The sequence below is a fragment of the Apus apus genome, chromosome 2 (genome assembly GCF_020740795.1).
Source record: "Apus apus isolate bApuApu2 chromosome 2, bApuApu2.pri.cur, whole genome shotgun sequence".
In the NCBI taxonomy this organism is placed as follows: Eukaryota; Metazoa; Chordata; class Aves; order Apodiformes; family Apodidae; genus Apus; species Apus apus.
In genome coordinates this window covers 93,517,667-93,532,732 of record NC_067283.1, presented here as the reverse complement: position 1 = coordinate 93,532,732, position 15,066 = coordinate 93,517,667, and the positions used below count along the sequence as shown (strand labels likewise).

Here is a 15,066-nt window from a genome sequence, read left to right as displayed (position 1 = left end):
ATAATATTAGCTTCTTTTTCCCCTTACCTCATGTTCATACAGGTATAATCCACCATTTAAGTCCACTATACAACAGTGGGTTCAGAAGCTGACCAGTACTGCAGAGATAATTGAAAACTGGATTACTGTACAAAACCTTTGGATTTACCTTGAAGCTGTGTTTGTTGGTGGAGACATTGCAAAACAGCTACCTCAGGTATGTTGATTTATGGTAACAGAATGTTGATGGCAGTATGTTGTACCAGGAGGTGAGCCGCATCACAGAGTTTACTTGCCAATGCACATAATGTGTAAGTGTTGTGGGCTGCACTTAAGGCAGTTCAGAAGCTTTGCCAAACTGGTGCCTATTTGGTTGAACTGCTTAGAACTTGATTATGCCTACAGGAACAGAATTGTTTGTAATTCAGGTTCAAATGTTCCTGTGAGCTTACAATACTAGTGAATCATAAGATGGTGCAGTGCTCAGGACTACTTAATAGTACAAAACCGATTTATCTCTTTTGCCATATACGCAGACATCCCTTTCTTCTTGTGCATACATGTTTATGGGCTCTGAGTTAGGTAAAAATAGAACAACAGATTTTCTGTATGAATTCTGTACTCACTAGGACTCAGTATAATGAAATCCCACAGAAAGATGCTGCAAGACTTGGGCTGCCCAAGGCCATTATGACCTACCATGATAGCAGCTGCAAAAGGGTTAAGGAATGATCTCACTTCCTACAGGAGAGAAATACCAGAATAAGCCATTCTCTCTATTGTATCTCCTAATGAGAAGTTTCCATATAATTCTAACACACTACAGCTTAGTAGCACTAAGCTAATGCTGTAACTCAACAGAACTACTATTATTGGTAAATTATTAAATATTAATTTACTTCGTCCCACATCTAATATAATTAAATGCTTACAATTTCTGAAACTAACAGTTTTTTGTAAGTTAAGCTTTCTTAACTGTTATTTAAGATAACAATCTCGGGTTTTTTTGTTGGTGAGGTATGTTTGTATTGTTAATGCTTATCAAAGAATCAGTAAGCATTTTTTGCTGATGAACAAATGCTGCAGCACAGCTGAGGTATTTGATAACTGCTAAAGCTACTCCTTAAAAGAATAAGACATGAACCAGTGTTCTGGAAAATAGCAAATGTGGTGACTGTCTTTAAAGGAGGAGAAGGAACAGCTTGGTGGAGGAGTAATGATAGATGAGTGGGCTTCATTGCAATTCCTGGATGAATACTGCAACAAATAACTGTCTGTAAATATCTGGAAGTTAACAAGGAGATGAGTAACAGTCAGTGTGGATTTATTAGGAGCAAAACTAGTCAAATGAATCTCATTCCTTTTTAGAGTGGGCAACAAGCTTTGTGGATAGAAGAAAACCAGTAGTTGCTATGTATCTTTATAGGCTTTTTACATTGTCTCTCACAATGAGCAGATGTTTTACAAGAGCGCCGTGATTATAATCCTGTCTTGTGACAGGCAAATGGCTCTGGATGGTCTCTTGAGATCTCTCCTAGTTCTCAGATAATTTATGATCCCATTAACATTTCAATTATTAGAGGTGAAGAAAGCTTTTTTTAAAGTCAGTGTACTTAGTGTGGAAAAATATTTATTCTGCAGCTCCCCGTATTTAAGAACTTGTATCCTTTCACCTAGACCACCTTAAAAGTACAGCAGTTTCAGACTGTTTATACTGATTTTGTTTGTCAGGTATTACTAACTTACTCTTCACAACCTGTGTGGAGAAGCCATTACGTAACACTGTGTATTGCTATTAGGAAGACTGTAATTTCTGAGTAGGCTGAACTTTCTGGTGTGTTTTGAATCCTTTTATATGAACAATTTTGGTGTCCAGCATGAAGTAAAAGATATTTCCAGGGCTGTCTTGCTGGACTCTTTCTCTCTTGAACTCTGGTCCTTATAATCACTGATTGTTATAATCCTGCCTATAAGTATTCATACATTAGCCCTGCAAAGAAGACTTGAACAGCAAGAGGAATATTAAACTATTACCTTGTCTCATGGAATTCTTCAATTTTTAGAATTTGACAAACATGAGGAAGAGCTAATGAATTTTTCATGTACTCCAGGAAGCCAGAAGATTTCAGAACATTGATAAATCGTGGCAGAGAATTATGCAGAGAGCCCATGAAACATCAAACATTGTGCAGTGCTGTGTTGGAGATGAGACTCTGGCACAGATGTTACCACATTTACAGGAACAATTGGAAATCTGTCAGAAGTCACTGACTGGGTATTTGGAAAAAAAACGGTTAATATTTCCAAGATTTTTTTTTTTATCTGACCCTGCTCTTCTGGAAATCCTTGGTCAAGCATCTGATTCCCACACTATTCAGGTAAAAATAATAAGGCAATACAGTTCTTATTGGAAATATTAGTAAGGGAGGACTATAGTGGTTTTGGTTATTTAGTTGAGATAATTTCTTTCACTTACAGAAAGATTTCTAGATTCTTCTAATACAGGACTTAGAGGCAAAGTAAGAATACCATATCAGATCTGTTTATGGAGGGTTTGATATTTTTTTGTTGTTAGTTTTTTTATTTATTAGTTTTTTTTCTTCTTCTTCTTTTTCTCTTGTAGGCACATTTATTAAGTTTGTTTGACAATGTTAACCGAGTGGGATTTCATGAAAAAAACTACGACCAGATTTTATTGTTTGAATCTCAAGAAGGAGAACAAGTCAATATTACTGAACCAGTCTTAGCTCAGGTAATGGAAATACCTCTTACAGTTTTTTCATTACTTGATTTAAAGTAGATTTATGTTCTAGAAAACAACATTATTGCACTGTGCTATTACTTGACTAGCTGAATGAAACCTGCCAATGTAAACAGCAAGAGCAAAGGCCAGAAAGGACAGGACATCTGTGTCATTCTGTAACAATTACTTTACCGTTTTTCAGCAGTACTAAGATGAAGTGCCAAATGCATCACATGTCTCTAGAAGGACAGTGGAGCAGAGGAGGAGAGGAATCTTTTAAAGATTAGAGAATAACAAAGAGGGAAATGGGAGTATGACAGACTGGGAAAAAAAAAAAAGTTGTGTAGGGCATTTTCTCTTTGTGAATTATTCATAGACTAATTTTTTAAAAGTACTTTCTTGTTTATTTCAGGGCAATGTGGAATTCTGGTTAGGTCAGCTGCTGAATGGGATTAGGAAAACAATCCACACCATCATTAGACAGGCATCAATGGCCATTAGTGATTCAGGATTTAAACTGTATGACTTTCAGGCAATGTTTCCTGCACAAATAGGACTTCTGGGAATTCAAATGGTCTGGACCCGAGATGCAGAGAATGCACTGAACAGTGCCAAAACAGACAAAAAGGTAATATTTAATGAATCTTTAGGGATTAATTAAAAGTGTCATTTGGAACCACGCATATTGTGAAAAGTAAAGAAGTAACATGTAGGAAAAAGACAAAATACTAGTTAAGTAAGAAGAATAATAAACTAACAGGGAAACAGAATGTTAAAAAATGTGTTAGGCTGTCACATCTCCTCACTATCATCGCGTGCCTTAGAATTGTTCTAGTCCGGTGATTTTCTCCATTGTTCTGTCAGCACAGTCATTTCTCAGCTTGGGAACATAGGGAATCTTTCCTATTATTTTCCCAATATCAGATTTGGAAAGAAACAAAGAGCTCCCCAAATACGGGGAAATAACTGTGCTTTGTGGCCGTTGGTCTGCTGTAACAGAGTGTATTGGATTCTTCAATTGATGAGCTGTTTTTGGGAGGAAGGGAAGGAACAGAAGCCATTTAAAGAGGTGCTGGCTTAATCTCAAACATGTAGAGCAGATCCTGTTAACACCAAGGTTTTATTACTAACACTGAATCTATGAAGGGGGAACGAGAGGATGCAAAATAAAGAGTTGCAAGTTATTAGTCAGGAATATACAGTAAGATTAGACTAAGAACCAGTAACATCATCCTACTATAACAGTAAATGCAAGGGAATGGTACCATGCTGCACTTTGATATTGAATGAAAAAAAAAAGACTGGGCTATGGAGAAGGCCACTTTGTGCTACATTTTCTGCATCATACAAAGTTTTAAAAGGGCATAGAACTGCTTTCAGTCCACTCTAGTTCATATGCTAACTAGACGCAAAGGTGCTTTTGCATTAACTGGAAAACAACTTTTGTTTCTTTGGGATGAACTGTGTGTGTGTTTGGGGGGTGGGGAAGTTCTTTAGTTCTCCATTAGTTTTGAAGTGGTTTTAGGCTTTTTTTTCTTGGCAGACAGGGTGAGTTATAGGCTTTGCATGTATTTGCAGAAAGCTCAGGTGATCATTCTCTCACATGATTGGAACAAGACTGTTTATGAGCTGAAAACCTCAGCCCTATATAATTTGTTGTGTACCAGGAACATCATTGACACAGGCTGATGTTGTTTACCTGAGTCAGTATTGTATCGTTAGTAATGTATATGGTGGAATTTTGTAACTGGTGCCACTAACGAAATTATTATTTTACCACTGGCATTTAAAATTACGCTACATTTCCCCCTTTCTCTTGTTAGAGGCAGTAATAGATCTCTAGGTTCCTGTTACCCCTTGAAACAAAGAAAGTTCACCCAACAGTCTAAGTTCTGTTAAGTCAGTTTTTATTCATGGCGCCGGATGCACAGGGGAGAGCTCCTCCAAAAATGTGCACCTTACAGGGTAAGGTGAGAGGTATATATACAGCTGATACTTAATTATGTGTAATATTTCTAAGAAACACTTTACATATTCATTAGTTTCCCAAGAAATCATTTACATAAGTGTCTGCCTGTTATCGCATCTGTGTTAAGTCCATTAGGGTCTCCTGGGGGTCGATTACTTCATCCTTGAGTCTTCCTCACAGGAACCTTTCTGAGTTCTGTCTCCTCTCCCGTTTATCTCTGCTGACTCCGCAGTAGAATTGGTTACAGCGGGCATTCCTAGTCTCAGTTGAGTGGCTTCTTTCTTCTTCAAGGACCCTTGTATTCCTTAAAACTATGGATACGCTCACACAAAAGGCTTTTACAGCTCACTAGCAGTAGGCCCAGATGAGAGATTTACACCCTACAAGCAGTTAACTATTTGAAGTCAGAGTTTGGTTAATGCTCTGTTTCACCTTAAAGAGCAGATACTGCTTGGGCTGATGTGCAGTACCCAAAACCAGAGACTGATAGTTCTAAAATTATTTAGGGAAATGCAATCAGCTGAAGACTTAGTGTATAGTAGAAGGACCAGCAGTCTTGCAATAAAATCTTACGATGTGACCTCTTTACCTAGAGAAAACCTTCTTGTACTCTTTTGGGCTAGGAATGAATGCATGGGGGGCAGCCTGCAAATCCAACTGCAGGATTTCAAGCCTGATAAATGCAAAGCAGATCATAGATGTCATGGGCCCATATATTTGCAGATGGTTTTTATTTTTCATTCTAAACATTAGAAGAACAAATGATTTTTGTATTGAAACAAAAATTTCGGAGCTTCCAAACCCCCTTGCTTTCTAACACTCCTCACCGCAGAGGGAGTCTGGGTGCGGCTGGGTAAGGATTCCAAGATCAAGATCAACAACAAACAAGCTGTTACTGAGCAGGCATTCTTTATTGCAGCACCGGGCAGCACTGGGGATTCTTCACCATGAGTGCTCCCACAAGTTAATGAAACACCCCGACTAATATACACCAAAACCATGCATATTCAGTTCCATGTCAATGAGTTCCCAGAATTCTTTTACATAGTAATTTTATTTCCTGGAATTGGCTATCTTTGTAATTATGCATGCTCAAGGGTCTCCTGTGGGGGTCTTTGTTGATTCTAGTCCTTTGTCATCTTTGTCCTGGGTCTTTGTCCTGGTCTCTCGTCCTGGTCCTGTCTCCAGTCTCCCGCTGGTAGATTGCCCAGGTGGGTCAGAGTCCACATGAGTGTTGTCTGTAGGTGCCACAGGTTCTTAGAAGACTTGATGTTATCACAACCTACAGGATGCTTGGTATAGTTGACTGATAGTTTCACAAAACACATGGTTTTAAAAGCAACCCTTAGTATAGCAAATTCATTATTTTAGTCAACTTTTATTAGGCTATATTTCTATTGAATTTACTAACAAATATCCTATGATGTGTCAGTATTAATATAGCTGTTCTTCTTGCTGTGTGGAAAAGGTAATGCACACAACAAGTAAGAAGTTTTTGGATCTTTTGAATGATTTGATTGACATGACAACACACAATCTGACAAGAATGGAGCGCACAAAGTATGAAACTTTAATCACCATTCATGTGCACCAGAAGGATATCTTTGATGACTTGGTAAGTTTTTAAAACATTTAAGGGACTTCATGGAAGTTTTTGCACATTTAACAAAATGTATAAACAAATCTTACAATCTGTTCTCTTTGAGTAGCTCTGACATTAGTGCTGTGATATAATATATCAGATTTAATTTGATTTCATATAGATGTCATGCAGAGATAAGGGTGAGTTATATATCTGTATGTTCACAGCTTCAGACTTCAGCTTTTAAAATGGTTGTTGATACCCATCATGCACAAATTAACTGTGAGCAGAAGAATTTAACTTTTAAAATAAAACTATTTTCTCAAACTGAAAATGTAATACATTATTTAATTGAAATGCAAAAGGAAAAGAAGTCCCTTCAGTATTGCTGTCAATCATCTGATTTCCAGCCCAGCCTATGTATTGATTTAAGGTAATAGTCAAATATGAAAGTGGTGAGGTTCCATATATTTGAAAAGGGTAGGAGAACAATTTTTTTTTTTTTTATAATTGAGTTTCACCAGACCTCCTTTAGATAAGTATATGGAATAAAGAAAACTATAATTGTAAAAATGGAATTTTGAAATAGCTTTTTGAAGTAGCTTTCAAAAAACTTGCATGATGCAAAAGGTCAATAATTCAATACTGCATTGTTTAATTTATGCATATATGTTAGGAAGATAAAAATTAAATGTATGTGTGAAGAAAGATAGAAAATCATAAAGAAAAATACCGAAATAAAGAAAACTGCCATCTTTGGATATAGGCATGGGTTTTTATCCTATGCCCATAATTTTAAATTTATTTTAAATTAAATTAATCAAATTAATTTTCATACTTTTCATACTAGTGTTTAATTGGACATTTATTTATCAATTAATTAAATATAATCTTATAATAAAATTAAATCACAGAAAACTAGTTAAATTTAAAGGGTCTGTATGTGAAATAAAAAATCCAAGGCAAGTCCAAAACTGGGCAAATTATTCTTAATTGGTACATGTAATTTTATTCTTTTCTATCAAAACATTCTGTCCCCTGCTAACCACATCCTTTTTTGATTGAGAGGAAGTGGAGGGAAGTGGCTAATAATCCAGAACCTCCTCTTCACTTTACACCACTTTAGCAATGCTGAAAACCAGGACTATGCATTCCATAAGAACTGGTGGTTTTGAGATCAAGTGTGAAAAATAGTGAGGAATTCAAGATCTATTAATCTGCCACAAATCTAAATATGTGTGTGGCAAATTAATACTGAAAAATACATCCCAAATAAACAAACACATAGACATGGATACAACATATTCAAGCATTGTCCATGATTTAGTATTCCTGTGAGTAATGGAACCAGACACCATGCAGAGTAACCAGTATTGTTAATTCATTTTTTTGTGAAGTTTTCCATCGCTCCTCTTCAGTATCTCTGTAAGACACAATTCATTATCTCTGCACACAATTCAGAGGAAAATCAAAGTGGTCAGAGGGTTCAGAGCATGTCACAGACAGCTTTGAAAAGATAATTCTGGGTGTCTTGACTTCTGACTCATTCTTCTAGCTCTTGAATTCATGCCTAGTAGACTTTTTTTTCTGTATGGACTTTCAGATTAATTTGTTAATTTTATTCCTTTTCATTATTGCATTAATTATTTTTCTTTTCTATTATAGGTCCATATGAACATTAAATCTCCATCTGATTTTGAATGGCAAAAACAGTCTCGATTCTACTTTCTGGAAGACTTGGATAAATGTGTTATCCAAATCACTGATGTAGAGTTCACCTACTGCAATGAATACTTGGGGTGTACAGACAGGCTTGTTATAACTCCCTTAACTGACAGGTAGGTATGAAAAGAATGCACTGCATAGTACTGGAGCTAAGACTTAATTCCTTTGAGTTGATTCCTTTAACTTTCATGGGGCTGATTTCTGTCTTTGGTTGCACTGTAGTGCTGCAATAGCGATGGTGAACAGCAGAGGCCAGTGCTTATACACTCAGCTAGCAAAAGCAGGCACCCCGAAGGAGGGGTCTTGAATTCTCTTTGAGTGTTTTCTTGGGCTAGACGTGCTAAGGTAGGCATTGAACAACTTGTGCTCAGGATAAATATAGCTGAACACCATGCACTTCACCAGCCTAAAGAGAGCGGATCTAAAAAATAATATAGTGCTGCTTTCAATAAGCTGGTATTTGCGTAGGAATTTGGGATTATGGGAAGTGGTTCATTTGAAGTCACCCTAGAGGAAAAAAGCAGTAACTCAGGACACAGCATTAAGTAACTAGTGCCAATACGGTTTTAAGCAAGGTCCATGGAGAATTACAGGACTGCAAACTGGAGAGTTATACAGCACAGAACAAACTCCAGTAGATGCATATTTTGCTAAAGTACTCGGCAGTGCTTCAGCTAGGGAAGAGGCAAATACATAAAAGAGAGCTTGCTCTTTTAAGTGTGGATAGCAATGTCAAGATACTGTGCATATTCAGTAATTTATTGCATGAAGAATGACTGCAGGCTGTTGAATTAATCTTGGAATTCTCTTTGCACTCTGTACTACCAGTGAAATTTTAGACTTTTGCCAATTTCTGAACCAAAATTATGCAAAGCGAGCTATTTAAGAGAGCTAAAATCCTATGCTTCTATACCTGGCTTTTAATATGTAGCACACATCTGCCACATTCTATGTTATGTACCCTGCTACTCCTGTGCTAGACAGGGACCTGTTTGTGGCAGCAAACATGCAGTTGATTAGTGGGTATGGCAGTACTACCACGTGGACAATGTTTTTGCCCTCCAGGAGAGACAGTATCAAGAAAATGTTGTTATGCAAAATTTGTTCACAGAATTAAAATGCAACCTAGTTGGTTAGGGATTGATTCAAGGTGATGTGTCACGTGAGACTGAAAGCTAGTGCAGGGTGACTTGAATAAAATGAGTCTTTTGAATGACTTTAAACTATAATAATAACAAAAAAGAACAGGGATAGCTGTCTTTGGGCTAACCTAGAAGAGCCAAACAGCCCTGCAGGATTGTTGACTATCCAGTCATAAATAGAAAGAGTATTTGAAGTAGACATGTTTCCTGGTGTTGGCATGATAAATTTATTTGCTTAAGCAGTGTTGCATAAGATCAGATTTTACTCCCTTATAGGCTTTTTCTATTTTAATATTTTTAATATTGCTATATGGACTTCTACAAGCTTCTGACAGTTTTCAGGCAATTATATGTTTGCTTTCCATTAATGAACTTGGAGTTAAGTGCTGTTTGACTAATGATTTTGTGTTCGGAAAGATTCCCGAAGCACATGGTAAATACATGCCGGGGGTAGTACACTGTATTAGGACAATGGGACTGAAACTGAGTGCTCCTAAACATCATGTCACACACAGACCTTGTCATGGCAGATATATAAAGTGCAATGCAAGTTCTATTTAGTAGTTGTACTATGTATAAATTTTTTTCTTACCTCATTTTCAGTAGCGGAATTTTTAGGAGTGGTATTTTTCCTGTGTTAACTGTTACTGATTACTGAGTAATACTGTGTTAAAGCATTATTACTGCTATTATATTAGAATGAGTACTGTATTATTTTATAGGAAGTGATACTAGCTGGTATCATTTGGTTTTTTTCAGTGTCCATTTTCTCTCCTCAGATATATTGTAAAGCTACTGAGTTTCACAGTGTTAAAATGGGCTTACTGGGATTTTGGAGCTGTGTAGGTTAGAACAGCAATCTTCCTATATCCTTCTGTAGTCTCCACACCATCAGGGAAGGTGAGACTTAAACCTGGTATCATCAACCCAGGATGGAGGCTGAAGCAAAAGATCTTCCAAGGGTTCATGGGTCCCTCTGTTGCCCATTAAAATCTTCCCTCTCATTCATTCTCCTCCTGGAACTCAAAGACCTAGTACGTCCAGCAACATTGCTCTGGTTTGGCATTCTGGTAGGGAAATACTAAGAACAGAAGCTGCTTCCAGCCTCTGTGCCTTCCTATTACCATATCAAAGAGCCCATCTTGTGTGCCCTGGGGAGAGAGTATGAAGATGGGAAAATAACACAGAAACCCAGCAGGTCTGGGTGCTGCAGTGTAAGACTGAGTGGTGGAGGGAAGGTATATATGATTAGAGAGAGAAAATCACAATATTACAGTATTTTGGTGTTTGGCATTTTGAATTGGCTCATGCCTTTCCTGAGCTGGTGCAGTCATTGCTGTGCCACATGTCTGCTTTTCTGCAGGTGGAGCAAAAGGGGCACCTGGCAACTCAGCTTCGCAGTGTGCAGAGGGGGTGACTGAGAACTTACCACAGGGAAGCTCACCCACTTCTGCTCCCTTCTCCAGCTCTGTATAATACAACTGCTGTGGTTGCATTAATGTATTTCAAATAATTAATAGTATAAAAAGATTAATATAACTCTTCTCTCTCTAGGTGTTACATTACACTGGCACAGGCCCTGGGCATGAATATGGGTGGTGCACCTGCAGGACCTGCAGGGACAGGGAAAACAGAGACAACCAAAGACATGGGCAAATGCCTGGGAAAGTATGTTGTTGTTTTCAATTGTTCAGACCAAATGGACTACAGAGGACTTGGCCGTATCTATAAGGGTAAGAAATAATCTGGTTTGTTCATTTTAGAGTCACAAGTTCTTGTCTCTTCACAAGTGAGTTAGCAGTGGTCAGTAGGGTATTTTCTTCTCTCTTCCTCTTGTTTCCAGATGCTCATAATTTTTTCCTGATACTTGATTATTTCTCCTTTTTTTTTTCCCTTTCATTTTTTCTTCCTGCATGCTTTCCATTTTTTGTAATATTATTTTGAAGGGTTTTTGCTATCTTTGTCCTCTTTTCCATTTGCCTTTTAATCCTTTCTACTTATTTTTTTATGCCTCTATCCCACCCATCCCCAGGGAAGGCACATGTAGGGATATGTAGCCTTCCCTTGCCGTTTTCTTACCAAGCAAGAAAAAAAAATAGAGAGCTCAACAATACAAACATACAAAGTGGTGCAGTGTCTAATTTTGAACACTAGAACTTTCTTGAAAACAAAACAATTGAGATAGTGGTCAAACTAATAACTTTTCAGGATAAGCAGAGTTCTGAAGTTAATTTTGAAAACAGTGATTGGGTGATCCAGTATCTGTGGACTCCATTGTGTCTGGTTTTTTTGGTATATTGGTTATTATTGGTTATCTGGACTAGCATACCACAGTACGCCATTTGCTGTGAGTGGCTGGCTCTAAGATCTAACATTGTAATGTTGTCATCATATGCAACAGAAGCCAAGTAATACTGTGTAATATGTTCTTGTTATCTGGCTGCTTCCTTTAATGGCATGCTGGTGTTCTATATGAGTTAGAAGAGACACACAACTCAGCAAATTGGTGCTCAGGCACACTCTGATGCATTTTGAAGTAGCTATGCTGTGTGATTCTTTTATCATGTGAGTTTCATCATACCATGTTTGTAGGATATCTGTACTGATGTGTGTGTGTGTCACATTTCTTAAAGATATCTTTAGTCTTGTCCTTTGCTTTCTGCTTTTACTCCATTTCTGTATTTGATTGCCATACTATGGTCTGTGTGGGGACAGCAATTAATGCACAGCCTGACAAGGCACAACAAAATTGCATTGTCTCCAAGCTATTATGCAGGTAACAGTTAGCTTGCTATGCCTTTGCTTCTGTGTGTGTGTATGTATGTGTGTGTCTTTCCTTTTTCTTTTTAAACACTAGCAGAATGAAATAATTTTGCAAGAACTGAATGTATGCAGAGCTGTGGGATATTGGGGTCTCAGCATCGATGGACAAGGCACGAGCAACTGACATAGTCTAGCTGGACTTATGCAAAGCATTTGACAGCATTCCACATGACATCATGGTCTCTGAGCTGGATAGATACAGAATTGATGGGTGGATCACTCGGTGGATAAGGAATTGGCTGGATGGTCACACTCCAAGAGTAGTGGACAATGGCTTGGTGTCTGAATGGAGATGAGTAACAAGTGGTGTTCCTCAAGGGTTGGTACTGGGACTGGCGCTGTTTAACATCTTTGTCAGTGACGTGGACAGTGGAATTGAGTGCACCCTCAGCAAGTTTGCTGACTACACCAAGCTGTGTGGTTTGGCCAACATGCTGGAGGGAAGGAATCCATCCAGAGGGACCTGAATGTGCTTGAGAGGTGGGCTCATGCCAACCTCATCAATTTCAATAAGGCCAAATGCGACGTCCTGCACCTGGGTTGGGGCAATCACAAGCAGAATGACAGGTTGGGCAGAGAATGGATTGAGAACAGCTCTGAGGAAAAGGACTTTGGGGTGTTGGTTGATGAGAAGCTCAACATGAGCAGGCAGTGTGTGCTTGTAGCCCATAAAGCAAATCGTGTCCTGGGCTACATCAAAAGAAGCATGGCCAGCAGGTCAAGGGAGGTGATTCTTCCCCTCTGCTCTCATGAGACCCCACCTGGAGTATTGTGTCCAGCTCTGGAGCCTCCAACACAAGAAGGACATGGGGCTGTTTGAGAGCGTCCAGAGAAGGACCATGAAGATGATCAGAGGGCTGGAGCACCTCTCCTGTGAAGACAGGCTGAGAGAGTGTTGGGACTATTCAGTCTGGAGAAGAGATGGTTCCAGGGAGACCTGGAACCTTCCAAGCAACCTTCCAGTATCTGAAGGGGGCCCACAAGAAAGCTGGGGAGGGGCTTTTTACAAGGGCATGTAGTGATAGGACAAGGGGGAATGGTTTTAAACTGAAAGAAGGGAGATTTAGGTTAGACATTAGGAAGAAATTCTTTAGTGTGAGGGTGGTGAGACAATGGAACAGGTTGCCCAGAGAAGCTGTGGAGGCCTCCTCCCTGCCAGTGTTCAAGGGCAGGTTGGTTGTGGCTTTGAGTACTCTGCTTTAGTGGGAGGTGTCCCTGCCCGTGCAAGGGGGTTGGAACTAGATGATCTTTAAGGTCGTTTCCAACCCAAACCATTCTGTGATACTGGCCTTGTCTGAGAGTTGGATTTTCTAACTCTGCGCAGCAGGTGGCATTACAGAACAAGTGATTATTTTTTTCCTTTCTGAAGAAAAATGGTATGGCTAGAACCTTACTTCACAACTCTGTAAATAAGTTAATTTCAAAAATCTTTAATAAAGGGATAGTAAGTGTAAGAGACAATATGATATGGGAAAAAGTCTTTTAAATAATGTCCTGCTTTAGGGCTTTTTGTTGTATCCCAAAGAGTAGACACTGACGTTTAATAAACATAAACATAGTAGCAAAACTTTTTTGTTTGTTTGTTTTAATAATGAATCCTAATATTAATGTAACATATGTAACAAAAGGGGTCAAATGTATTTGAAAAATCTGTGCAAGAATTTTTCATCAGGGCACAGCAAGAGTAAGGCAGCTCCACAAGGGAAGACAAGCCAGGAGCCACCACAGTGACCACCACACAGGCAGGGGCAGGGACCTCACTGGGCAAGGCACAGTCCCACAGTGCCTAAGCAGGGCAAGTTGGTGACAGCTTGTTACAGCAGCTGACCAGTGACCATCAGACAAGGTGAAATAACAAGCTGGGTTCAGGCTCCTTCTAGGAAGCTCAGTCAGAAACGGCAGGAGGCTGTGGAGGTGTTCTGGATAGTTCTGGGATCCTTCAGGAAGTTGTCAGCAAGTCTGGGTAACACCAGAACAGGGCTGTGCCCAGCCCTACTCACAACATAGCTCAGGCAAAGACTGAAGACTCAGACCTACATGAACTGAGAGGGAGCTCTTGGACTGGAGAACAGAGGTGTGGGTAGAAGTCACAGATAAGGCTGGTCAGGGAAATTAAGGCTTATCAGTGCATCCAGGGCCCTGATATTCCTCATACGAAAGGGAGAACATGAGTTGACTTGCTGCCACACCAGTGAAGTCAAGGAACATTCTTCACTTGTTTTGACAGACAGTAGGATTGAATCTTTCATATTTTAAATTTTGTGCCTGTCTATAGCATTACTTCAATTTTTGCTTCATTGTAGTATTTGTATATATTCCCTTTGCCTTTACATTTTGTGATTAAATCCATGTGACTTTTTATTCATGTCAAGTTATTTTATTTTTGAACATGTTTTTCCTTATAATATCACAGGAATTAGTTCGAAGCAGTTTAGGGAAAAAGATTACTCTACTTATGGAACTGAACTGAATTTCGTGGGAGATCTGCAGTATTGCCCTGACTGAATCAAATCTTAAGGAGCCAGTTTTGGCTCTACTAGCACTGGGTTTTATCTACTGTTAATCAACTAATTTTGTTGAAGAGGTCTTCCAAAATTACATGGCTAAAAAAGACCAATTAATACAACAATACTAAAATAAGTAGTTAGTGGGCATCATAAAAGGTAAAAAATGAAGGTAAGAATTATTTCATTTGTTTTTTCTTTTTTGATGTTTGCAAAAACTGACAAGTATTGGTTTGGCTATGATTGCTCATCACAGCAGAAGATGGGACAGAGTAGAAGAGGGGCAGAAAAGAAACATAAAAGGAGCCTCAAGAGGATTTGGCATAAGATGAGAGTTCCTAGAGGAACATCTTAAAGAGCAAGAGAAAGTCAGACAAGGAACAGCAGAGGGAAGGGAAGTAGGATAATAAGAGCAGAACAGGCCAGAGCAGAGAGAAGAGAAAACATGTAAGACAAAACCAAACAAAGGAGAAAGTATGTATTAATAGTAGTATTAATGATTTTTTAGTACTTTCTCTTCCATTAGCTTAGGTATCTTAAGGAATTAATATTACAGGTAAACCACCCCTTGATTTATTTTCCTAGTGCCAAAGGCATTG

At 38.6% G+C, this 15,066-nt stretch overlaps 1 protein-coding gene across 1 annotated transcript in view; it reads left to right on the top strand.

Moving 5' to 3' along the window:
- LOC127380409 (dynein axonemal heavy chain 5-like) overlaps positions 1-15,066 on the top strand; it is a 157,763-nt gene that overhangs the window by 41,209 nt on the left and 101,488 nt on the right. The window contains exons 35-41 of the mRNA XM_051609233.1: positions 43-196; positions 2,091-2,357; positions 2,603-2,731; positions 3,135-3,350; positions 6,160-6,306; positions 7,939-8,111; positions 10,695-10,873. Of these exons, the coding sequence (XP_051465193.1) occupies positions 43-196; positions 2,091-2,357; positions 2,603-2,731; positions 3,135-3,350; positions 6,160-6,306; positions 7,939-8,111; positions 10,695-10,873 (1,265 nt within the window). The remainder of the gene's footprint in view (positions 1-42; positions 197-2,090; positions 2,358-2,602; positions 2,732-3,134; positions 3,351-6,159; positions 6,307-7,938; positions 8,112-10,694; positions 10,874-15,066) is intronic.